Below are 26,333 nucleotides of genomic sequence, written 5' to 3' on the forward strand. Positions count from 1 at the left end.
GAAGACTTACAACACCTTATAGAAATGACACCAAAGAAGGATGTTCTTCTCATTATAGGGGATTGGAATGCTAAAGTAGGAAGTCAAGAGATAAAAGGAACAACTGGCAAGTTTGGCCTTGGAGATCAAAATGAAGCAGGGCAAAGGCTAATAGAGTTCTGTCAAGAGAACAAGCTGGTCATCACAAACACTCTTTTCCAACAACACAAGAGACGACTCTACACATGGACATCACCAGATGGGCAACATCGAAATCAGATTGATTATATTCTCTGCAGCCAAAGATGGAGAAGCTCTATACACTCAGCAAAAACAAGACCTGGAGCTGACTGTGGCTCAGATCATCAGCTTCTTATAGCAAAATTCCAGCTTAAACTGAAGAAAGTAGGAAAAACCACTGGGCCAGTAAGATTCAATCTAAATCAAATTCCTTATGAATACACAGTTGAAGTGAAGAACAGGTTCAAGGATTTAGATTTGGTGGATAGAGTACCTGAAGAACTGTGGATGGAGGCTCGTAACATTATACAGGAGACAGCAACGAAAACCATCCCAATGAAAAAAAAATGCAAGAAAGCAAAGTGGCTGACCAATGAAGCCTTACAAATAGCGGGGGAGAGAAGACAAGCAAAATGTGAAGGAGATCGTGAAAGATACAGGAAATTGAATGCAGATTTCCAAAGAATAGCAAGGAGAGACAAGAGGGCCTTTCTAAACGAGCAATGCAAAGAAATAGAGGAAAATAACAGAATGGGAAAAACCAGAGATTTATTCAAGAAAATTGGAGATATGAAAGGAACATTTCGTACAAAGATTACCACAATTAAGGACAAAAGTGGAAAGGACCTAACAGAAGCAGAAGACATCAAGAAGAGGTGGCAAGAATACACAGAGGAATTATACCAGAAAGATATGGAGGTCTCATACACCCCAGGAAATGTGGTTGCTGACCTTGAGCCAGACATCCTGGAGAGTGAAGTCAAATGGGCCTTAGAAAGCCTTGCTAACAACAAGGCCAGTGGAAGTGATGATATTCCAGCTGAACTATTTAAAATTTTAAAAGAGGATGCTGTTAAGGTGCTGCACTCAATATGCCAGCAAGTTTGGAAAACTCAGCAGTGGCCAGAGGATTGGAGAAGATCAGTCTACATCCCAATCCCAAAGAAGGGCAATGCCAAAGAATGCTCCAACTACCGCACAATTGCACTCATTTCACACGCTAGCAAGGTTATGCTTAAAATTCTACAAGGCAGGCTTAAGCAGTATGTGGACCGAGAACTCCCAGAAGTGCAAGCTGGATTTCGAAGGGGCAGAGGAACCAGAGACCAAATTGCAAACATGCGCTGGATTATGGAGAAAGCCAGAGAGTTCCAGAAAAACATCTACTTCTGCTTCATTGATTATGCAAAAGCATTTGACTGTGTCGACCACAGCAAACTATGGCAAGCTCTTAAAGAAATGGGAGTGCCGGATCACCTCATTTGCCTCCTGAGAAATCTCTATGTGGGACAAGAAGCTACAGTTAGAACTGGATATGGAACAACTGATTGGTTCAAAATTGGGAAAGGAGTACAACAAGGCTGTATATTGTCTCCCTGCTTATTTAACTTATATGCAGAATACATCATGCGAAAGGCTGGACTGGATGAATCCCCAACCGGAATTAAGATTGCCGGAAAAAATATCAACAACCTCAGATATGCTGATGATACTACCTTGATGGCAGAAAGTGAGGAAGAATTGAAGAACCTTTTAATGAGGGTGAAAGAAGAGAGCGCAAAATATGGTCTGAAGCTCAACATCAAAAAAACTAAGATCATGGCCACTGGTCCCATCACCTCCTGGCAAATAGAAGGGGAAGAAATGGAGGCAGTGAGAGACTTCACTTTCTTGGGTTCCATGATCACTGCAGATGGTGACAGCAGTCACGAAATCAGAAGACGCCTGCTTCTTGGAAGAAAAGCAATGACAAACCTAGACAGCATCTTAAAAAGCAAAGACATCACCTTGCCGACAAAGGTCCGTATAGTTAAAGCTATGGTTTTCCCAGTAGTAATGTACGGAAGTGAGAGCTGGACCATAAAGAAGGCTGATCGCCGTAGAATTGATGCTTTTGAATTATGGTGCTGGAGGAGACTCTTGAGAGTCCCGTGGACTGCAAGAAGATCAAACCTATCCATTCTCAAAGAAATCAGCCCTGAGTACTCACTAGAAGGACAGATCCTGAAGTTGAGGCTCCAGTACTTTGGCCACCTCATGAGAAGAGAAGAATCCCTAGAAAAGACCCTGATGTTGGGAAAGATGGAGGGCACAAGGAGAAGGGGACGACAGAGGATGAGATGGTTGGACAGTGTTCTTGAAGCTACTAACATGAGTTTGGCCAAACTGCGAGAGGCAGTGAAGGATAGGCGTGCCTGGCGTACTCTGGTCCATGGGGTCACGAAGAGTCGGACACGACTGAACGACTGAACAACAACAACAACATTAAATGTATGGCAAGTCACTAAAGGAAGAACATAAGACATGTTCTGCTGGATGAGGCCAAAGACCCTTCTAATCCAGCATCCTGTTCTCACAGTGGCTAACTGGATACCTGTGGGAAGCCCACAAGCTTACTATGCTCCATGAATTGACTTCTGTGATTTGGCCGGGAATGGGAGCGCAAAGATTGTGTTCTTGTCCCCACTGACCCTCATGTGTTTACCTAACCATAAATCTAATGTCTGAAGAAGACTGCTGCTGTTTGTTGCTGTTTGCATATGTAAGGCCCCATCCACACCATGCGTTTAAAGCATCACCACACCACTTTAAAAATGCATGGCTTTATGTCAAGAATCCCAGGAAATGTAGTTTGTTAAGTGGTGCTGGGAGTTGTTAGGAGACACCCCCACACTTCCCCACACACCCTAATCCCTTCACAGATCCACACTTCCCAAAGTGGTTCGATCCCAATAACTCTCAACACTCTTAACAAACTACAGCTCCCAGGATTCTTTCTGTTTAAAGCTGAATAATGGTGTTTTAAATGTATAGTGTAGATGGAGCCTTGGCTGAAAAAGGGTAATTGTCAAGAGTCATGACCCACATTGCCCTATTATATATTTTATTTTATTTACTAGATTTATATACCACCCTTTGTCAAAAGATCTCAGGGCAGTTCACAAGATAAAAGCATGAGATGAAAGCAGGTTGTTGACGTGACCCAAGTTGACAAACTAAGCGTGTTTTTCTTTTTTCTTGACTGAAGGCTGCACCTATGCAGGAAGAGTCTTTTACAACAATGAGACATTCCCCTCTGTCTTGGACCCCTGCCTAAGCTGCATTTGCTTGGTAAGTGCTCTGTTCTCCTCTCCCAGCCTATAAGGAGTGTTCTGCCCTAGTAACAGGTCCTACAGAGGAAGCTTGGGAAAACCGTGACCCTGCCAATGTCACTGGACTACAATTCCCATCATCCCTCACCACGGGCCATGCCGGCTGGGGCTGATGAGAGCTGCAGTCCAATAACACCTGGAAGGCCACAGTGTTCCCGTGCCTGCTACAGAGCAGGCAAAAATACAGCAACAAACAGCAGCCCTCTTTGAGGCATCAGCACTCTAAAATGCAAAGGGAGGCCTCCATAGATGCAAAAAGCTCACTGCTTCAGACTGTCGCCTTCTACAAGTCGGCAGGCAAGCGAGATGGCAACAGGAGAGCTGGAGGCAATGCTCTCATCTGCACTGCCTTTGCACACAGGTTTACTTAACTGTAAATGTAAAGCCCAAAGAAGACTAAAGTCGTATCTGGGATTGTACAAGGCAGCTTCCCCAGAAAATTAGGCTGTGTATACACTATTCATCCAAAATGCATTTGAAGCACATTATCTACCTCAAAGAATTAAGGGCGCTGTGGTTTGTTAAGGGTTGCTGGGTATTTTAACTCTGTGAGCGGTAAACTACAGTGGGCAGAATTCTCTGAAGGAAATCGTGTTTCAAATGTGCTTTGAAAGTTATAGTGTGTATGCAACCCTAGGCTGCAATCCTATACCTGCTTATCTGGGAATAAACCCCAGTTGAACTTAGTAGGGCTTACTTCTGAGGAGACATTTAAAGGGCTGCACTATTAATTTGGAAGGCTGTAATGTGTTTACGATATAGAATGTTATATGATTGGAATTGTTATTATTATTTTAAATGCATTGGCAGTAAAGATGCTGTCTTTATTGAAATGTATATGTTATTGAAAAGCTGATATTGTGTTATTGAGATAATTTGAGATGTTCACTGCATTAAAAAAAAATTAAAGCAGAATCCTCCTGCTCCCTCAACCCAACTGCTGCCCAGGCAAGAAACAGGGCTCTGGGTGCAGTGGTGACTCTAACATTGTATTAAGTTTTGCTGCTGCTGCCTCCAGTGGCAGAGGAAGAGGGGTGGGGTGGGTGCGGGCCGCCCCGGGTGTCATCACTGAGGGTGTGTGTGACAAAATATGAGTTTTTTTAAAAAAAATTGGGGTCAGGAAACTTTTTAGTTCAGCCAACAAATGCAACGAAATGTGGGTGGCACTGGGTGCCACACCACGGGGGCCTGCACTTACCGCGGGGCCTGCAGCGTGCCCGAGCCACGCGTCTCTCCTGGCAGTGATGTGGTGGCTTGAGCGCCTGCAGGCTTAGCGCTGCCTGAATAGGTAGCGTGGAGCTTGCATCTGTCCACCGCCTCTCCCTCAGCTGCCCTACAGCTGAGGGGGAGGCGGCGGAGAGGCTCCATGCAGTGCACCCCACCCCCATGGGTGGCTGACCTCGCTCCTGGCTGCAGGACGTGCTCACTGCACCAGGCAACCGAGTGGCTAGCTACGCCGCTGGCTGCCACAGCCAAGAAGTTGAATTGATCTGTGAAAGGACCAGATAAACAAGTAGTAATAAATGCATAGGGTTATATAAGATGCTCTGTATCCTGAAACAGATTGGCTGGGAGGTTTGAAATGAAAGGCAAGGCTCTCTATACTTCTCTGCTGTTTAATGCAGGATTTCTCTCTCTCTCTCTCTCTCTCTCTCTCTCTCTCTCTCTCTCTCTCTGTGTGTGTGTGTGTGTGTTTTCTTATAGCTAGGCTCTGTGGCATGTTCTCCCGTGGACTGTGTTGTCTTTTGTACATATCCTTTCCACCCAGAAGGAGAGTGCTGTCCAGTTTGTCATGGTAAGCACTATGATCTTAGGGCTTTTCCAGATAATAATTTTGAAATGGTTTGTTTGTTTTTAAAAATGAGGGCTAGTTGTGCAATATAGTATCCCCACTAAAACTGAAAATGATATATCAGTCATTAGAATGGTTTTACAGTACAGTGGTGCCTCGCAAGACGAAATTAATTCGTTCTGCGAGTGCTGTCGTATAGCGAAAATTTCGTCTTGCGAAGCACCAATGGGGGAAGAGCAGTTTGACGATTTTTTTTAAAAAAAATCGGCAATTTTTTCGTCTTGCGAGGCAAGCCCATAGGAAAATTCGTCTTGCGAGGCAGCCTTCCGCTAGCGAATGCCTTTCGTCTAGCGAGTTTTTCGTCTAGCGAGGCATTCGTCTAGCGGGGCACCACTGTATTCAGATCAGTAGCTGGTGGTTTGTTGTCCAATTGCCTTCTAAATTGCACGGGAATGCATTTATATAAGTTAACTTGTACATTGCAACTGTGCAACATTAAGTAGCTAGGACAGTCCAGGTTTTTGTGATAGTCACGGTTTAGTGCTAGAGGAAGTAACTGTCCTACTTATATATGTGAATACCAACATTCTAATATGTCTGGTTTCTTTTCTCTCTAATCAGACTAGGTGCAATGTCTCTATGGCTAAAATTATATCTGTTGTGCTGTTCTCCTTTTGTAGACTGCAATTACAAAGGGAGGAAAGTGGTGAATGGACACGTCTTTGTACCAGAAGGTGAACCCTGCATTCATTGTACTTGTCAGGTGAGTTGTGAAGCTCTTGGGGTGACGGGAGAGCCTGGGATGGTTTGCTGCTGCGGTTCAAAGGGGTTACACTTCCACACTGTTCTCTTGCTCTTCCCATTTGCTCTGTATTAGTGCTATTATTGTTAGCAGGCCTGGGAATAAAGTTTGGTGGTGTTGAACTGCTGGGCTGCATTAAGGAGATCAGATGGCCTTTAGCAAGATAGCAACCTAGAAAAATAATGAATGAATGCTCTTTATCTAGAACCCCAAAGCTTGAAAGTATTCTTTTACCTTCTTGGGGAAAAGGTTTTTTCTTTCTTTCCCTCTTGTCTCCTCCTCATTCCCTTGCCAGAAGCATCCACTTACCGTTTTAAACTAACCACAGTTTCCTGTGACACCCAAGCTTGGAACTGTGATTTGTTTAAACCAGAAGCTGATTCTAACATATTTTCACTAACCATTGTTTAATTAACATAACAGTTATCCAAGTTATGATGTCACAGGGAACTGTGGTTAGTTTAAAGCCTTCCGCTGATATGTGAAAGGGGAGGGAACCACGCAAACAAAGGCTCACTGCAACTCATTGATGTGGTGATTGCTAAGATGCCTGACTCATCGTCCACTGTCACATGGGTGAAGCTGTTACATCAGCCTGCAGCAGAGGAGGGAAATGAAAGGATGCATGAGCACTCCATCAGTGCAGTTGGGAGACCAGCACCTTTTCACGCCTCCTCCTCTTGAGCTTTTCCAACTCAGTTGGTTATCAAAAAAAAGTTGTACTTGAGTGTGTGCATCTCCTCCTTCATCCCAATCCACTTTTTGTAGTGTGTCTTTTTAGATTGTAAGCCTGTGGGCAGGGTTTGTATTGTTTATAGTGATCTGTAAGCTGCTCTGGGAGAAGGTTTCAACAATGAGTGGGTTAGAACCACTTTCAATAAATAAACAGGAAGAAGCCATGGTTTCCCATTTTTGTCTGAACCAGTTCAGCCTCTCCTCTGTTGCTTTGTGTCCCTCAGCTTGGAGAGGTGAGTTGTGAGAAGAGGCCCTGTCCAGGCACCTGTGCGGAGCCCTTTGGCCCCCCTACACATTGCTGCCCCAACTGCCATGGTAATGAAGTTCCAGGTAGGGGTGCTCATCGTACCTGCATTGGGTCCGCCATGTGATTTTGTGTTGTGATATAAATTCAGCATCATCAAATCTTGCAGCAGGGAAAATTCTTTTCACATTTTGGAAACAGAAAAATAAAACTGTGTGGTCAGGTAGCATTACCCACTTTAAGGAAAACTCTGCAGTTTCCTTATGCACAGGAATGCCCACAGAAAGTGCTTTTATTTGTCTGTCATGAAATTGAGTGTGGTGGCAGAGGCAGAGCTACGGGGGTGGGCGGGGGGACTAACCAGGTTTTTGGCCCTGAGTGAAGCCTCCAGAGGGGCTCCATTGAGGCTCCCTCTGTGTGTGTGTGTGTGTGTGTGTGTGTGTTTATGCAAATGTGCATGGGGATGGTGGCAGACTGGGCCTTTGACCTGGGTGAAATAAAGTCTAGTTCACCTCTGGTAGAGGAAGTGAGGGAGGTAGAGGAGCTAAATCCCCTAATTCCTGGCTGTCTCTTACGTTAATTCCCATGTTAATTCCCACCAACCCCAAATTTTTAAACATGCAAATTGGCGCAAACCCGTCAAGTTTATTGCAATGTACTTCCAAAGGAAGCAGAGTGTTAGTTGTGCCCAGGTTCTCTCAGAATCAAGAAAGCTCAGAAATTTGCCACCAGTGTGTGTGTTTGCATCTCATGGTGTGGTGCAGAATGTGCATTTGTGTTTATGTGCGCCTATGGCCCTTGCAGTTCGGAATTTGTGGTCTGTAACCTTGGCCAAAAGCTGCGAGTTTACTGGAATGATTCAGGGTAAGCAGTGCTCAGCCTAGTCTGTGGTTGTTTCACAACAGATGATGTGGCTTCACTGGAGAAGAGCCTAGCCAATTCTCACTTGGAAGATGGAGAATCAAAGGCAGGCTTGCAAACCTTCCAGAGGCATTCCATGGACCCAGTGTCTGAGAGGAACTGCAGCCTCTGCACTCCCATTCCCACACCTGCTTCACTTGGTCCAGATGTTCATCTTGTGGCAAGTAATGCAAGTTCTTGGGAGATCTCGCCAATGAGGCCAACGGCACCAGAGAACGTTGGTCTCCATCATACCAGACCAGGACCCATCAAGCTGCGTTTCAATTGGCCACCAAGTGCCAAACCCCCTTCTTTTCAACTAGGCCAATCTGTGACTCCTCAGATAAGACCAGGGTCTCCTTTGCCGCTTGTAAATAGGCCGGGAAACACCAGGCCTTCTCCTACCAGGCCAAGCTCTTTTCTCTCTCTGTTGACTCATCCTCGGCTCCTTTTCCTCATGACAAGGACTGCTGGGACCCCTGCACCCTCCAACGCAGTTCCTGCTTCCACTCCGCTAACGGTAGCTAACCTCACAGAATCCATCACCACCCCCTTTCAGCCTTCAGATACCCACAGCCTTCCTCTGTCACCTCCAACAGAAACACTTTCCCCTTCATCCAGCTTCAGTCCAGACTCTTCTCGGGAACTTCAAGATGGCAGACCACCACACACAACAGGTTCACCCATGGACTGGCAAACTGGGGGGAGCAGCCTTACATTGCCCCCTGGTGGTGAGAATAACCTCAGTGGCACTGCTCCATAGCTTGAAGGAAAGACCAGGCCTGCTTTTGAACATGAGGAACGTAACCACTTTTAACCTCATAGGCGTAGTAGAAGAGGGTCTACCAAAAAAAGGGGGGAAAGGGTTGCCACTAGTGGTGTGAGCTGGCCCTGGTGCTACTTACCATTGGCAGGATCTACTTTCTCTTTTCTTGGAGAGCAGGTATAATTAGCAGGGGTAGTTATTCAACCCTAGGTACTGTTGAGATGACAAGGCCTGTTTGTGCTCTTACCTAACCAATGTCTCCTTGGCTGTAGAGCAACATGGGATAATCACCCTCTTTTTTTTTATTTGCAATATCAGTATAAAGATTCCAGCACAGCCAAGGGAAGGAATCCCTTGCATAGTAAATGTTCTCACACCAGGTCTAGCATAGGTATCCTGTTGCTGTTTTTGGACTTATACAAGAACGTCAGTCTTCAGGGATGATAATTTTAAAGGGAAGTTGGCTAGTTTCCATTTCTTGCTTTGATACCAGATCTACTATTGTGTAAGGAGTTCTGAAATTCAGATTACACTACACAGGAGCTAGATTTATGCACACACCAAAAACATACGTTTTGTGGTAGCTAAATGTAAACATGTCCCGTCTCCCCCCCCCATTGATAGGTAAATTTGCATTTTGAAATTTAAATTTCAACATGAATTTCATTTTCTTTGCTGTAACATGCCACTCACCAGCCTCCCTGAAAGTGGTTTGGTCCTTTTGAATTTGTTTTAGGCTTTGAAGGTGTTTGCAACCAACTCCTGAAACTGGTGGCAGGGCAGATTTTGTTTAACTACCTCAGAGAGGTGTATAATAAGGATGCATCTGTACTGGACATTTGAAACCAGACTAGTTGCCATGGCTTCCCCCTACCCCTGCCCTGAACTCCAGGGATTGTAATTTTGTGAGGTTGTATCTCTTGGTCCCATTATGAAACAGCACTTCTTAAAACTCATTGTTTGGGAATCATGGATGTCAATTATTTTTGGAACATAGTTTGGTAGTTTGGAAAGTAGCTTGTAGCATGTCCAGTGTAAATCTAATCTCTACAGTCCAGACTTCGGTCTCCGTATTACTGGTTCTTCTACCTCCCATCAGGCAGCTGGAGAAGGATGCATTTTTAACTGAGGCTGTGCATTCTGAATTGCTGGCTTCAGATTATGGTGAATGTTTCCAATGTGGGGGGTGGGGTGGGAGGTGGCAGTGGCGGGGGAATAAGAGTTTGTTTTTAAAAACCAATGCTTGTGTCAAATAAATTTAACCTGTGTTTCTTCAAAAGTGCTGTTTTTAGCTTTTAAAAACTAAAGTGTTCAAAGTAAAGAGTTTTACATTAAGAATTTCTGCAACATATAACGTGGTGTGTCAGGTTGGCCTAAATGTGTGCTGCAAATTTCAAACTTGGGCTTTGTCATGGCTCTGGAATGATGGAGGAGGTGGATCCAGTCTTTGGCCCGCCCCACGTGGAACTCAGCTGTTAGCACTGGAGCCCATCTCTCCTCTCTTGAATCCCAAGGAGACACTTTTTGCCACCAGATTCTGATCATTGGTCCACAGACTCTTCAGAGGATAAGGAGAGCAGATATCCCTACGGCTTGAAAACACAGGCCAGAAGAAGTCTATGGCCAGATGCAGCATACAGTGGGTGAGGCCTAGGTAGTTAATACCTAGCCCAGGCTATGACATATCTGCTAGTTGCTCCAGGACACTGATGCAACTTGTATGCTGTGCCTCAGCTGCAGGATTATTAGCTGTCGTCCTGAAATCCACATCTAGGTCTCTCTCCAAGTTGCTGATTGTGCCTTGCCTGCCTATCTGCCTGGAACATTGGGGCCACTGACTTCCCCCTTTCTTGGGCCATCATGTATCTTTGGGATCCCCAAGTACCAGGTCTATGTTTCATGTTCTGTTAACCCATTTCAAGCGAGGGGGGGAGCATTCCCTCTGTGCAACAGAACATATCAGAGGTTCAGTGGAACCAAGTTTAACAGAAATGGACAGAGCAAGTTGCTCTGAAGCGGAAAAAATAGTTGAAGTTCTCACATGGAACTGGTGTTCTCACATGGAACTGGTGAACAGAAATTCAGGATAGAGTGATTCTGTGTGCTGTGTTTTAAGTTGCTCAACAGATCTAGCCAGGGAGAGAAGAGCAGAGACCCATGGAAACTAGAAAAGATAAACATGAAAAAAGGAAAACCAGCGCCACTTTCTCACTGGTAATACTTAGTTAGATAGCTATGTATTCAGTCTGTGAAGAATGCAAACCAAAATTCATTTGCTTTATATTCTTTTATTCTACTGTTATTAATGTTTCAGCTTGTGGGGAGGGAGCGTAGTGACTAAATTTAGTCCCAGCAAGTATAAACAACATTGAGGGAATCATTTTGCCAATAGATGTTGTCACGTTCATGCCACAGGGGCCAAGCCGACCTGGTTGTTCGCTCTGTCAAAGACACAGTAGTACTCGCGGATGAAGACATCCCCAAGGATCCACAGCTCACCAGACTGAGTAGGAATGCTGATGGACTCAAAGCCACTTGTGCAATAGCCGTTTTGGCCCTAAAACAAGGGGAAACAAGATACGGTTAGTGTTGGCTTTTGTGTCACACCACTTGAGTAGCTTCACTGGCATGGGAGACTCTTCACAGAGCATCTAAGTTGAAGTGAGGTTGGGGGCTGTGTGGAGACTGTCCTGTGATTGATATAAGGAGGACTTTGTGGTTTGTGTCACTCGCTGGACACCAGCTATCTCCCTATCACACCTTCCTCCCTTCCATTCAGCCATGTGTTGCTTGAATGCTTGTGAATTTTATGGAATGTGGCATTAGGAGATTCTCCCTCCTCCCCCCACACACCCTGCAGGTTCACACTATGCATTTAAAGCATATCCTAGCCACATAACTTCTCTCAAAGAATCCTGAGAACTGTAATTTCCCCCTCACAGAGCTACAATTCCCAGTACCCTTAACAAACAACAGTTCCCAGGATTCTTGGGAAGGAAGTCATGTGCTTTAAATGTGCATTGGATGTACTTCAAATGTATGGTGTGGATCTTTCCTAGGTTTATATTATTGAATTTATATTATATTTTTACCCCTTCAGGAATCTGATTCCTATCAACTTTTCATAGAATTGTAGAGTTGGAAGGGACATTGAGGGTCATCTAGTCCAACTCCCTGCAATGCAAGAATCTCAGCTAAAGCATCCATGACAGATGGCCATCCAACCTCTGCTTAGAAACCTCCAAGGAAGGAGAGTCCACAACCTTCCGAGGAAGTCTGTTCCACTGTCAAACAGCTCTTACTATCAGAAAGTTCTTCCTGATGTTTAGTCAGAATCTCCTTTCTTGTAACTTGAATCCATTGGTTCAGGTCCTAGCCAGCGGGACTGATTTAACCAGCAGGCTGATCCCTTTGCAGAAACGATTTGAGAAAATTCCAGTTTAGATGAACCATGACCCTTACCTGGCGAATGTAGGCACTGGCAGGCACAGGGAACTCATAGCCATTTATGGTGAAAACAATGTCAGGTAGGCTGTTCATGGCACTGCAACTGACCTGATGTGGAGTAGAACAAATAAAAAAATAACAAGATTAGCCATGTGACACTGCCTTCAAATGTTGAGAGCAAAAGGAAAAGCCAACAATTAGTCCAAGTGGAAGGGCCCTGGGAAGGACATTAGTTAATACAAATAGGACCTTCAACATAATGTTGCAGTGTGGAGTTCCTACTGTTCAGGAATCCAGCCACTCTACTTTTCCACTCCACTCCACTCCACCCCATCCCTGATTTTTTGCTCCCACCTCAACAGTTCAGTCTTCCATGGCCTTCATTGGACTGTATCTGGAGTCCCCCCACCCTTCTGGTCTCCTAAAGATTGTTCTATTTCTGCAAATCTTAGAGGCTCCTCAAGCTTTCCTCTGGTGCATGGGTGCTGCTGTTTTGGCTGCAAAAGCAGCAGCACACACCCCCTGAACGTTGCAAATAGAGGAAATGATTATGACAACTTCGGGGTGGGGTGAGGAATGCAGTATCATGAGGGCAGGGCTGGAATTGGGCCACTTGCCACCACAGACAACCACCTTCTTGCACAGCCATCCCATGATAGTGCTAGCTGGCTGGTTTTTGGATTGAAATGACCTTTTCTTGGCAACAGTCTATTTCAGATTGAAAAGGGAATGCTCCTGCAGCAGAAGATCTTTCTTAGGGAAGCTGTTTGCATCCACCATAACAATAGCACCAAAGTAACTTTTCTTCTAAAACCCCAAGCATCTCATTAATATATTTTTTTTTTAAACTCAGACTCACATATAGTTATTTACCCTGACTACCCTGACTACCAGCCACTAGCAGAAGGTTCTTTGTACAATGGAGAAAGGTCACAGGAAGGCTGAAGAATGACCAACTTGCCATTCCCCTTTTCTCTCTTCATAATCTGATTTTGGCCTACCTCACAGGTGAGGAACTTGTGGCCCTCTTAATGTTGCTGGTCTACAGCTCCCATCATCTCTGGCCATTGGCCATGCTGGCAGGGGCTGACAGGAGTTGGTGTTCAACATATGAAGAGCCACATGTTTCCCACTGCTGGCCTACTTCAGTGCTTTTTAAAAAACCAACAACAACAAACCTGAAGTCAGAATTGGCATTGAACTCTTCTCTCTCTCCACGCCTCTCTCTCTCTCACACACACATACATACTCTCTGTCATATCAGTCTCTTTGGTACCTTTGGAAGCTTCCCTTCTTTCCTTACCTCACCGTTGCTTGCACCAATGTAGTACTGAATGTTAGAAATGCCTTGAGGGGGACCAGCCAAGAGGGAGGTACCAGTGTCAACAATAGCTTGGCAGCCGCCGGAACAAGCGATAGCCTGGCCATTCATGGTGATGCTGAAGAGAACACAGGCAGGTCAAATGTGACACAGAAAAAGCCCACAAGGTGCCCATGAGGAAATGTGGGAGAAATGCTCTCATGAGGTCCACCCATTGCGTGTAAGGTACAACTTTCCATGGCTGCTCTCTCTGCCTCTGCCTCTGCCTCTTTCCTGCCCACTTTCCCTCCTCCCTCAGCCATTCTCTGAATCTCATATGTGCCTCAGTTCATCACATCATATTCTGCACCTTCTTCTTGGTGGCTTCTGATTGAAGTGATGACTGAAGTTGTTGTTACCTGTCCAGAGTGATCTGCCAGTAAGACTCGGAAGAGAGAGGCACCCAGTAGAGGTTTCCGGAATAGTAGGATGAGTCGACACCACCGAACATCACAAAGCTTCCACTCTGGTCATTGCTGAGAAGAAAATAACAACAGAGGACTCTAAGAACTTGCCCGATATAAGGTGGGACTGTTTGTTCACCTAGCCCATTATTGTCTTCTCTGACTGGTTGCAACTGCCCAGAATCTCAGGCAGAGAGTCTTTCACATAGCATAGGGTGCTTTCATATGATCTGTTTATTGAGCGTTCATCCTCATTTGCTTGCAGGGAGATTTGATGATGTTGGATATTTAATTATCATTCGTTCCTATTTGTTTGTGGGGAGGATAGATGGTGTTGCATCAAACCAAGTGTTATCCACACTTTCCACTGCATTTCCCCATCAATTTCCTTATTGCAAATGAGGAAATTATTCTCCTTATTGGTATTTTGGGGAAATGGGCTTGTTGCACAAGAGCTCCAAATAAGCTTTCAGTATGTGATTGAATCCCATGCTGACTGAGACCGATGGGAGTCAGAGTCCAACAACATCAGAAGGCACACAGGTTTGCCATCCATGCTGTTGTAAAGACTATGGTGTCAGAGTAAGTAAAGGGCAACAAGCACTTATAAAAAGTGTTACATCACCACCACCATCTACTAAAGGCATGCATAGAGAGTAAAGAAAACTATGGAGATGTAATATATTTAGTAGTTGCCTAGTTCTTTATCCAGCTGAGCCCTAAGTGATGCTTGATATGGTGATGGCTAGTGAGGAATAAAGTCAGCACCCCCAATATTTTAAAGAGACTATTGCATGCAGTTTTGTGCTTAGACGTGAAGCTAAATTTGGTATTTGGGTCAAATTATGGACTTACTATCCATCACAAGTTTCCCTGCTGCTGACTTTCTAGAAACAACCTATTAAGTGCTCAGGTCCTCTGACCATTAGCAATGGGCCCCTGTTGCATCCCTTTGCGGGGAGATGCTCTCAGGTAGCTCATACGGTACTTACGAACTCAGGTAGACAGAAAAGAGATCCTGAGACACCAGACCCTCGCTCATCATGTTGTCAAAGACAGGAGTTGCACCAGAGGAGGCAATGCTGGGATAAGCCAGACCCAAGATGCCATCAAAGGGGGAATAATAAAGGAAGGTGCCAGGCTCGGTCTCACTCAGGCCAAAGATCTGGTTGGTGACCTCAATGCTTCCCACCTATGTGGGAGGGAAGCCACAGTCAGATACATTATGAAATTAAATGACAATATTCCACTTCCTAGCTGATGTTATGTGGTGGTGGTGGTAGCAGCAGCAGTGATGGGCAGTTCTTTTTGTTAACCATGCAACATAATGAAGGCTAGGGCTGCCATACATCTAGAATTTCCTGGACTTATTTGGAATTCGTCTGTCAAAAATGGCGTCCGAGTGGAATTTTCAGAAATCGGTTGAAATGTCTGGGGAAACCAGACATTTCAATTGGAAGTGTTAATTTTTTGGCAAATTTCCAAAAGAAAAAAATAGAAAGCTTTAAATTCTCTCTCTCTCTCTTCAAGATTTTGAAATAAAAGCTCAACAACTTTTGTGTCCAGATTTTCACTTTTTGAAATATAGCAACCCTAATAAAGGCTCTCTTTTTTTGGCTTTTCAGCTGGTGTAATCTTGAGTGTGAGCTGGAATTCCCCTTCTTCAAAGCTCAGCTCATCCACAAATTGGAAAAGTAGCGTTAGGTAAGCCACTCTCGGTCTCCTTGCCCTTAACATGGGAAGCATAATAGTGGTCTGTTGCAGGGACTGCTATGATATTGGCCTGGCTTGGACCTAATGCTAAACCATAGTTTTAGTACTACATGAGCAATCCTTCTCTGACATGGAACAAAAGAATTACTCGTTTCCTTTTTTAAATTAACCATGTTGTCATTACTTTCAGACCTGGAACTGCTGATAGCTTAAACTACGGTTTATTGAAGAAGGCCAGGATCAGAAACCATAGTTTGATCTTGGATTATTTAAATAAGCCATCGTTTAAATTAACCACATTTTGACCTTATTAAACACAACAAGTCTGAACCAGGCTCATTTGTGTAGCACTAAACTGATTCTGAGTTCTGTTCAAACGGGACCAATATTTGTGGACTCCTTTGAGAACCTAGGAAAAACACTGTGGGTGGAATTCAACATTGTGCTATGGTGAATGTCTTGCAGTTTGCCAGATGGAAGGATCTCCCTTCCATCCGTTTTGGATGTTCTGCCAACCCCTCCCCCCAGGAAAAAATGGTGTGTGTGTGTGCACTGCTGGACAAGTTGGGGAGGAGAGGGGGGGAAAGCCCCATTGCGCAAGAAGATATTGCACTGCCAGGACTCATTAGGTAAATCCTACTCTATATAAACATCCTTTTTCAAAGAACCTTGTACTAATCTAGATAAAAGGGAATCTAGCATAGCTATACTGTAAAGTATAGAATATGACTTGTAATGCAGAGTCTGAAAGGTGTGCTGGCTGAGGCTGATGGGGAGCATGGCCCAAAACATCTGAAGGTCAACAGGTTGGCAAAGACTGATGTACAGCATTTTAGTTCTATAGTTCTCGGCAGTTCTTTTCTTCTAGAAAAAGAGGTGCCAGTACTGCATACCCTTGAGTACCCCTGGAAAAAAGCACTCATTCTCGGTCGGTACTGCTCCTCTTTATCCACCTATGCCCAGTGTTTAGCTTCCAAACTGGCTGCCCATCATTCTTTGTCCCCTAGCAGTTTACCTGGACGGTGTCATAGGCTAGGAATCCTGTCATGCTCCCAGTGCCATATGTGACGGAGACGCTCTGGCTGGTGGCCTGGTAGGTGGAGGACTGTTGGGGGTTGAAGCGGTTGTGGTTTGCTGAAAACACAAAGGAGTTAATCCGTGATGTTGTGGTGTTCAGGTTTAACATGTATACAGACGTGAGCTGCCTCAGTACTAAAATGTGAAAGCTCTTTCCTCTAACCTCTGCTGAATGGGAGCTGGCTGTAGTTGTGAGGGGAAGACACCTGGCCAGTGCTTGGGGGAATTCTCCTCTCCAGCCAGTCCAGTAGATGCAGAGAGAAATATCCCCTCATTTCACTTCCCCAAATATTAGGGGTGGGGAACCTCCAGGCCCAGGGGCCAAATGCAACCCTCCAGGCCTCTTTGCCTGCCCCTGAGGGCTCTTCCTTCCCCATCCCAGGTCCTGAAAAGTTGCCCATGAGAGATTGTGACCCTCGGGCTGAGAACGGTTCCTTATCCCTGCCATATGTGAAGGTAGACCTTGTGTTGTTGTTCCACCTCGATTCCCTTTGCAGTATTACCACCTGCCATGGGCTAGTCTAGGCAACTGTCCACTTAAGCCTAATATTAGGGCTGCATTTTGCATGGCCACCATGAATACACATTGAGGAGGTGATCGCTGGGCATGGGCTGAAAGGATTACCAAGTCCATTCACAATTCTAAAGGCTACTTACAGCAGGCTGAGCTGGAGCAGTACACAGAAGGGACCCACAAGTTGGAGGAGCCGGTGTCAAAGAGGACTGTGAACTGCTGTGGTGGAGTACCGATGTAGATGGTGCCAATGTACTCAATCTGTGGGGGAAAGAAAATGGGGTGTTATCATTACTATTGCACCACAGAAGAGTCACCTGGAGGCAGAAGTTCTTCCTGATGACCCGCTTATTGAGCATCCATTCTGATTGGTTCATTGGGAGCTCATATGACAAGGGTGGAGAACTTTTGGCCTATCGGCCAATCTTGGTCTACCAGGAGTCCAAGTTGGCCCTCAAGTCCACTTTCTCCAAACCACAGCCACCTGCCCATCAGCTGACATCACGTGTGACATCATCTGAGAGGAAGAAGGGCAGGGTTAAATTCCATGTTGGCTTTGCATACCTGTTCCCTGTTGGGAACAGGGTGTGTGCAAGCAGCAGGGTTAAATCCTGCTCAGTTTGGCAGGAGTCCATGCCAACCACTTCTGCATTCAGGAAGGGGTTTGCATGGAAACCGCTGCTAAAATGATGCCTGTTCTAAATACATTGTACCTCAGATCTAAGGGTGCTTTAGGTTTGCACAATTAAACTGAACTAAAGTGCTCCATTGACCAAAGCAACAAATCCACTTTTTTAAAAAAACTGACTTTTGGCCATTAGAAAAATGATAGGGGAAAGTATGGGATGAACAAATTATGAACAAATTATTAACAGGAAGGCCTTGCAAGCAGATCAGGATGAATGCTCACTGTGGTATAACTGCCCCATAAATAAACAGAGCAAATGCTCAATAAAGTCCAGGCATAGTCTAACTACCACATAAGCTTTGTAGAAGCAAATCAATATGAATGCTAATAAAAAGGTCATCTGGAGAAGTCCTAAGGGTAAGCTCTGGCATTGGAACACTAAGTGCCAGGATAGGAGTGCCTCAGTGAAGGATAGAAGTGGCCGAAGAACAAACCAAGGGTGCTTAGCAATGGAGATTGGTGTGGGGATTTTTTGGAAGGAATAGATTGAGTTGACTGGTTACCAAGATGTAGGTCCCACTCCTGATCTTCTCCTTATCAGATTTTAATTTTATACTGAGTGGACTAATTTTGCAAGCACATAATAACCCTGGTCAGTTCCTTCTCTTTACCAAAACTCAGTAAGCCAGACTAGTAATGTATTATTTCAGTTATAACCTATGAATAAAGAATACTTACATCCATGTAATTCTCCAAGGGCTCAGCGGCATTTGCATTGCCTTGGCTGGGGAAATACTTTGAGCCCAAGTTGTGAGGATGTTTCTCCAGGTATTTTTCCAGCAGCCCATGTTCTTTAAGATTTTGCCTCAGGGATTTCCCTTTCCTCAGAGGGACCCTAAAAAGCAAAGAATGAGAAGGGGGGAAAGAAAGAAAGATGGCAAGGTGATAGGAGAAACAAAATATTCTAGTTATCGAAGCTTGCAAAGCAAAGTTTGTTTTAGGACTTTCAGTATTTGCAATGTAGTAGGCCTTTGAGATCCTAGTCAAGAATGGCTTCAACAAGTTTTCTATAGAAAGATGGCACCTCCTACCCTAAGAATGTACAGGGTTTTTGTAGATCGCTAAATAGATAGATTAATTTTTTTAATGCTTTCTTTAGTTCTTGGGGGTAGAACTGGGGCACAGCAAAGGGTTTATGGCTTGCTTGGTATCAGAGACAGAAAGTTTGCTGAAAGAGCTTGTTGAACAAAGTTTAGAGCCTGGTTAGGATATGTGGCCCTCCTGATGCTGTTGGATTCCAACACCCATCAGTCCCAGTTAGCATGGGCAATAGTGAAGACTGATGAGAGTTGTACCTAACAAAATCTGGAGGGCTATAGGTTCACCATCCCTGGTTTAAAAATAAGGCTGGATGTTTCTGAAGAAGAGTGTACCTCCTTTCCTTCAAGAAAGCTGAAAGCCCAGTACTTACTTGGTCACCAAGCACTGGGAGAGTGCCACCAAGCCCAGAAGCAAAAGCAACTTCATGATGTCTCCTTTATCCCCAAGCCGTTGATGAAAATGAAATGTGGGTCCCAAGTGTAGAGCAACACAGCAGGGTGCTTCTTCTTATATACATGGAGCTCCAAGTCTTTCATATCGTATTTGCAACTCCGATAAGAAATGCAAACCTTCCTGATAAGATTTTTTTTATGTCCTTAAAGAAAAGGCTTAGAGAACGTTCCAAGTTCATTCATTTCCATTTGCATTAGGATCTTGACCTAAAAGGGTGCTGAAACTCATGTGACATTAAAACCCATCAGAACACATTGGCAGGTGTCAAGGGCACTTACATAATGGATTGTATTCAACCAAGTCCTGCTTAGAGTAGACCGATTGATAGTAAGTAAGTAAGTAAGGAAAACTTTAATACGGTCAAAGACCAGCAGAAAAATAGTACAGTTCAATTCGTAAGTTAGATTTCTATTTCTTATAATAATATTGAATATTGAATAATACACAGTTTTAAAATTGGTTATTAAAAACATGACTATTAAAAGCTGAGTCTCTGTCGCCTCTCCATCTGCTGTGGGTTAACTGGGATCATTATCTTTGGTAGATGCTTTCATCATTGCATGTCTTATTCTTGTCACCAAGTAGCAATATTTAGCTACAACCCTAGTAGTCTCTATATCTGTGTCAGCTAGCAGATAATTGGTAAACATGGGCCTAAGTTCACAGTGTCTATCAATTCCAATGGGCCTACTCTGAGTAGGACTTTTTACTAAAAAGAGAACATTTTCTTATTATGGTACTCAGGACAATAAGCACCAATATTTTTTCTTCAAAAAACAAAAAAATGTATGGAATTGTAAATATGCTGTTTAATATTATATTATATTATTTTATATTGTAGCACAGCAGCATAGCTAAAGATCACCTGATAGCTGAACTCCTAGAAACTGTGGTAAATCCAGTTACTCGTTATTCTGGGTGTGTTTGGGACAGATAGCAATAAGTTGTCACTGGGAGAATACAAAACCTGCCCCTAAACTAGCATGTTGATTGCATTTGCAGTAGTAGTATGTGGAGTCTGGTTGCATTAGTGTAATGGGAGCCAATTTTATGATGCCATTGACATCATTAGTAGTAAGGCACAAAGTTAGACCCTTTTTCTGTCCATGTGCCATTTTATGAACTTTAAAAAAATAGGAGCCAACTTTTTTTAAAAATCTAGCCTCCTTTTCAAAACATTTTTAAAGCACATGGGTTGTCAAAACTGGCTCGAGCCATTTTGCTGTAACTCTCCTGTTCCATTTACAAAAGTCAACCAGACTAGCTATTAAATCTTAATTCAGCCCTGGTGATGGACACCTTCGGCTGCACTTGAGGGCATCGGTCTATCTTAGTTGGTGTAGGAAAGGCCGCTTGATAAACACATCCCTAGTCATTCCTTGCCTTTAATCATCTGCTGCCTCACTCTGCCTAACGGTAGGGCCGATGCTGTGCATTATTTGAGTTGTGATGGAGATGATACTTCTGCTACTGCATCCATTGCAGAGCAGAAAACATTTTCCCACACTCAAACCAGTGTCCTAACTTTCTGGGGGAAATAGTGATTTCCCTCTTAGCCTTACAAGTGCAATTGTTGCATTTACGTGTGCTGTGTTGATTTGTATTAAGGTCATTACAGTTTTTCTTTATGCATAGTATTTCATTCCATGAAAATGCAATATGCATAAAAGAATAAAAATATATAAAACAACGTATTTTTAAATGTACAATAAAAGCCATAAATCTCCAGAAAAGTAGGAATGGTAGCAAACCCAGATTTGTTGTAAGGTCATGTGACAGCACAGTTACATATAATCACGTACGGTTATGACTCTGGATGGGGTAACTGCAAGTGAAGTGCTTAGAAAAGTTAGGGTTTTTCCATCAGACACTAAGTCATTGCAAGCATTAGATAACAAACTTTATTTTCCATTAAAGCTACTGGGGTCCTGAACTGGCAGGAACAAGCAAACCCCCAGAAAATTAAGTGGATTGGAATGTGGGATAGATGTGTATGAGTTCTCGGGCGACCTTTACTAAAGTTTTTGTGCTGACTGGCCTGATACTGCCATGCTACATATCTGCTCCTTATTTATCGTAAAAGATGAAAATGGCATTGCAAATACTGTTTATCAGCTGTCTCCTGATACTCTTGTGTAGTTTGTTAATTAATGGAATTTAATTTTCATTCTCTGCTTGGGGACATTTCGCAGAGTAGATTACAGAACTCAATAAATTTGTGAAACTGATAAATAGTTTCCGTTAGAAATGTTTTAATTTCTTGACATATAATGCCTCCATATAATCTCAGGTCACAAACATCAACTGACTTAGAAAATCTGTATCTAGACTGGGGGTTGGGGAGATTCTCATGATATAACATTCCTTCATTTAAAAAAAGAGAGTAAAGGTCCTGATCAAACAATAAATGCCCTAGAAAAGGGTTGTAATTTAGGCTTCTCCCTGACACGCCAGTTTTCTATATGTGGGGATTTAATCTTGAGAGTCCCCTTTGAAATGGTGCAGTTCAGGAAGAGAATTATCACTTCACCTGCTGCTTGAGAAGTAGACCTAGTAATGTTCCCTAGTAATTTGACTCTTCTTCCACTTGCTTGTCTGAAAATGCCCTTGGGTAACTATGAGCCCAGTTGACAGGGCAGGTGTTACAACTCCTAGATGAGTTACCGGTAGATTTTATGGCATTGCCAAAATTGTGACAATGCTAACTTGCCCAACAAGGTCTTATATTAAAATGTGTATATGACTGATGGAAAAGGTGCCACCAGCTCTATCATGTTTAATGTAGTGTTAGCCCACATTGTTTACATGTTTATTGTTGGACAGCTATAATCTCCCACTTCTCAGGGCATCCTCAATGTTTGCTTGCTCTCATAGTCCCTTGTTGCGCATGGCCTGATTTGGTCATGCTTTATCCCTCCCAAATTCTTCAATTTCATTTAAAAAACTCTAACAAGAACTGCATAATTGTGCATCTGTGAGTAGCAACTGCACTTGCTTGTAAAGATGCATCTTTTACATTTTCTATTATGGTAGCTCATCCAGGGCATTTGCAAGTGCACAGTAACAGTCTGAACCCAGAGGATGTGAGCAAGGAAACAGGAGCAGGGAAAAGATAGGTACCGCTCTGGCAGGAAGGTAAACGGCATTTCTGGGCGCTGCTCTGGTTCGCCAGAAGCGGCTTAGTCATGCTGGTCACATGACCCGGAAGCTGTCTGCGGACGAATGCTGGCTCCCTTGGCCTATAGAGGGAGATGAGCACTGCAACCCCAGAGTCATCCACGACTGGACCTAATGGTCAGGGGTACCTTTACCTTTTGCCCACATACAAGTGCAAATTAGTAGGATTTCTATCTGGTCAATTTATTTGTGTGCTGCTTCATAAACTGAACTGGGTAAATAAGTGCATTTCCTATTCTCTGCAGTAATGATAGCTGGGGAGAAGGGAGACCCGTCTCACTTATAACCTCAGCACAGTAGATTGTGGCTTACACCTCTTTACTGAGCAGGAAAGCCTACCAGCCAACCTGAAGGTGGAGGTGAGATCCCCTTTAGTAACTATGGTGTTAAGCACACTCCAGTTCTTTGAACAGTGAGAAGTTCTAGGGGGTGCAGCCACTCACCCAGGTTTGGTTCATTTTGAAGGAAATGATGCAGGAGGCATAAATTATGGCTTTGTATACTTGTTTGCATTTATTTACAAAAATTTAAACTAAGCCGGCCAAAATCTACTTCTCCCACATCATATCTCCTAGGGGACAGCCAGGAATATAAAATGATTTCCAGAGACCTCTGACTCTGTCTGAGTCTGACTCCAGACACAAACTGCAGTCTCCTTTTGTTTTTGTTCACAGAAAAATCCTCAGGTGGGGAGGGTTAGAGATCTGACCCCTCTTTTGGGTATGCTAGAGCCATTATTCCATTAGGCGGAAGGAGGCATGTTATGTCGCGAGTGCAGTGTCTATATGATTTCAGCTCTTCATGTAATAAGCTCTTGGTAATGATTCAGCATGCTAGCAAGGATATGCTAGGAGTCAAGTCTAACAAGAACAATCTCCTTTATTGCAGTAGGAACTTGACTTACTGGAGGGAAAGGCAAGCTCCTTTTATACTCTCAGGAACAGGAGTTGGGGAAAGGATACATTTAGATTTTGGCGGGACCCAATCAGAGTAAAGATCCAAATTGTGCCAACAAGTTAACTAATAGCAACTGTCACCACACCCGTTTGAATCACCCTGGAGCTGGAAAGGTACCAGTAGTTACAGAACTAGCAGTGAAACTCATGTATACATATTAAACCAATACATAACAAGGCACATGCCTCAGGCAGCAGGTGTTGGTGGGCAAGGAGTGGTAGCAAGATGTTTGAAGACATACCATGGCTGTGTGTGCATTCAACTTGCCCCACACCTCCCTGCTGCCTTCAGGTGCTGTGGAGAATGTTTCCCATCACTGATGAACTAAGACTTGTCTGGCTTCTGAATGTGAGGAAATGCACCAGTTCAGGCCAGCTGTAGGCCAGCTGTTGAGATAAATTCGCCACTCTATTCAGTTTCGATAACAGCACATCACCTGCCACCTAACAAAGGAGATACTTGCCAGAACTACTAAGGTAATCTTCAGCAGTTATTCCAGTTCCTCTCCTGGCCAAACTCCAGAATCATAGAATGAAAGAGTCCCTGAAGGTACTGGGAATGGTTTAATTTGATTTCACCAGTAAGGTAAGTAAATGAACATTGAGGTTCGTCAAGTTGTGTCACTTTGAAATGAACTCTCTTGCTTTGGTTGAAGACTGGCAGTGATAAAGTGTCCACCATTAAATTAGCAGTGTTCACCAATGGTTAAAAATACATGCACTTTCTTTCCTATTGGAATTTGGAAGCGAGTCATTGGTTATTGCCACTCCTTTCCCTCTTGATTAGGGAGCAGCACTTTTTAGTACCCAGTATTTTTCCACTGAAGGTGGAATCAAGTGACTTCTGAACCTTTTCTCTGTTTTTGATAAACTAAATGGATTTGAATTCCTTCAATCTTTTGCTTTACAACATGACCCAAGGGCTTGAATCGTTTGGCCACTGTAGAAATGTCTGTTAGCATTCTTGCTTTGTTATCACAGGTGGTGCAAGGTGGTTCCCAAACGGCTCCTGGATGTTTGTCCCAATATCTTAACAGTGGTTAATGGAAAGTGTTGCCAGCTAAATGCTAACTACAGCAGGTCATTTGAGCCACATGGAAACACTATATTCAGCATCCTGTTACTGGTATGAATATCTAGGGGGTTAACTCTTCCAATGCTAAATACATACTATATCCAGCATCATGCAAAAGGCAGGAAACCCAGAACCAGCTCCATGCCCACTTTGAAAAGTTGGCTATGTGGACTGCATAGCCCATGCTAGTCAATATCAGGTTGGTAGACTGATAGCAGATGACCAGGATGGGCTGCAGCATTCTGCTGCACATACTTTGTAAACTAGCTGTACTGACAGAGCAGATCCTACCCCGCCCCAAGCCACTTTCCTTGGCTCACTTCCATTTCCAGGAAAAATGGAACTGCAGGAAGGTAAGCTGTGGGAGGGGGTGGGTTCTGCTCCCCCCATTAATGTGCTGCCCTTTTCTTTGAAGAAAAATGAGCTCCACCCCCCCCCCCACTTTGTATGTGCTCACTGACTTGGGTTTAAATAAATGGGTCTGTCATAATCATATGCAATTTGAATCAATCTCCTAAATCAGCTCCCTAGATATTCTCTATATGGGGTACGTGTTTGCATGAACTGTGTTCTGCCATGAAACAATTCTTTGCTTTCTTACAATGCTCAGTGTAGGACGCCTAGGATGCCTATAACCTTCTCCAGCACAAACCTGCCCATGTATGGAGATCATCAGTGGCTGTGCTCAAATTCATAGGTTAAGTGGGTGACTCCCAGCCACAGACATTTTTTGATGTGGCTTTTGGTAGTCGCACCCGCCCTGTGGAATGCCCTCCTGGCAGATGTCAAAGAGCTAAACAACTATATAATTTTTCGTAGACATGGAGGATTATCATAATGCATTTTTCCACTTCACCTGTCTCTTAGCACTGGCATAGCTCTAGAGGAAGTATATCAAGAAGCAGCTGGGCAGGTTAATAAGCATTTTGTTATTTGCCTTTTACAGCTGAAATACCAAATGGCGGAAGAAGCCATTCACATTAGTATTTTTATCTTATAAAGCTAGTAGATATATGTGTAAAAGCCTCTTAGGGGAAGTCTTATTTTAATAGCTGGTGATTTTAAAAATAAAAAGACTGGACACTTGTCCCAAGTACAAACTTGTTTTTAATATTGTTGTGCTGGAAAAGTCATAGAAATTTTTCTTTTATGCAATATAAACTAAAGGTAATTAGTTTTTGCTGTGCAAAAAAAAAACCCAACAAAAGCATGTGCTAACTACAGCTCTAGTTACTGATGTCCTTTGCAGGTCAAAAATTTGTATTCTACAAGGTTCAAGATTGCCCACTCTTCTTAACAGCATGGGCACACCTGCAAGCTACGCCTACTCTATTTTCAGCTAAGAGCCACAAAGTTTTCCTATACCCTTGAGTTCTATCCAACATTAATCATTCTCGAGAGCAGACCCGCTGAAATCAACTGACACTATTAGCTTGCATCCAATAAATTTAGTGGATCTACTCTGAGTAGAAATTTGTTGGACACAACTCCCCATGGCTTATGGGTTTATAACACAGCTAAGTCGTTGTTTTTCTAAATTCAGATCAAATCTGGTTTGAGGGAAACACATCCAAACAGTTTCCTCAGAAACAACAGGATGGACATGGCTTGTGGCTAATGTTCTTCCCAAACCAGCAGTGGAGCGCACTGGGTAGAGTAAATGGGAGTTTCTACACAGCTTTTGTGTCCATTGCTGTTGTCTCAGCTTAGGGCATCTTTTGCCTTAAGGGTTCCTGTACTAATTTATTTAGAGCTGGGGCTTGCACTTGGCTGGCTGGACGTTTTCTTGGCTGATGCTTGTCTTGACAGAAGGGAACC

General features: G+C 43.7%; 2 protein-coding genes and 1 long non-coding RNA gene across 7 annotated transcripts in view; 2 read left to right on the forward strand and 1 right to left on the reverse strand.

The window, feature by feature from the left end:
- VWCE (von Willebrand factor C and EGF domains) overlaps positions 1 to 9,666 on the forward strand; it is a 29,670-nt gene extending 20,004 nt beyond the window's left edge. For 3 of the 5 annotated variants that reach the window (XM_033157314.1, XM_033157324.1, XM_033157332.1), the window contains 5 exons: positions 3,248 to 3,330; positions 5,076 to 5,166; positions 5,844 to 5,926; positions 6,925 to 7,030; positions 7,850 to 9,666. In XM_033157314.1, coding sequence (XP_033013205.1) covers positions 3,248 to 3,330; positions 5,076 to 5,166; positions 5,844 to 5,926; positions 6,925 to 7,030; positions 7,850 to 8,607 — 1,121 coding nt within the window. In that variant the 3' untranslated portion in view covers positions 8,608 to 9,666. Of the gene's footprint in view, positions 1 to 3,247; positions 3,331 to 5,075; positions 5,167 to 5,843; positions 5,927 to 6,924; positions 7,031 to 7,849 lie in introns of those variants that run through there. The other 2 variants (XR_004427158.1, XR_004427159.1) reach the window with 2 other exon arrangements.
- Positions 9,667 to 10,878: 1,212 nt separating this feature from the next.
- Positions 10,879 to 19,348, reverse strand: PGA3 (pepsinogen A3). Its single transcript, XM_033157353.1, has 9 exons — positions 19,225 to 19,348; positions 18,492 to 18,648; positions 17,269 to 17,386; positions 16,550 to 16,668; positions 14,814 to 15,013; positions 13,777 to 13,893; positions 13,361 to 13,496; positions 12,073 to 12,165; positions 10,879 to 11,167 (listed from the first exon to the last, which is right to left on the reverse strand). The coding sequence occupies exons 1-9, from the start codon at positions 19,278 to 19,280 to the stop codon at positions 11,015 to 11,017; spliced, it is 1,149 nt and encodes a 382-aa protein (XP_033013244.1). The 5' UTR covers positions 19,281 to 19,348; the 3' UTR covers positions 10,879 to 11,014.
- On the forward strand, positions 13,880 to 16,016 carry LOC117051200. Its single transcript, XR_004427160.1, has 3 exons — positions 13,880 to 13,942; positions 15,447 to 15,525; positions 15,725 to 16,016. It is a non-coding gene; the product is annotated as an uncharacterized LOC117051200 (long non-coding RNA).
- Positions 19,349 to 26,333: the final 6,985 nt, after the last annotated feature.

Source organism: Lacerta agilis, chromosome 1, assembly GCF_009819535.1.
Source record: "Lacerta agilis isolate rLacAgi1 chromosome 1, rLacAgi1.pri, whole genome shotgun sequence".
In the NCBI taxonomy this organism is placed as follows: domain Eukaryota; kingdom Metazoa; phylum Chordata; class Lepidosauria; order Squamata; family Lacertidae; genus Lacerta; species Lacerta agilis.

What these genes read in the sequence shown, in the direction of transcription:
- PGA3 (XM_033157353.1), bottom strand. Translation starts at nt 19,280, where the DNA reads ATGAAGTTGCTTTTGCTTCTGGGCTTGGTGGCACTCTCCCAGTGCTTG. An exon ending in TAGCCTATGACACCGTCCAG is followed by an intron (nt 15,014 to 16,549) that starts GTAAACTGCTAG and finishes CCTCCCACATAG; the next exon opens with GTGGGAAGCATTGAGGTCAC. An exon ending in TTGGTGCAAGCAACGGTGAG is followed by an intron (nt 12,166 to 13,360) that starts GTAAGGAAAGAA and finishes ACTCCACATCAG; the next exon opens with GTCAGTTGCAGTGCCATGAA.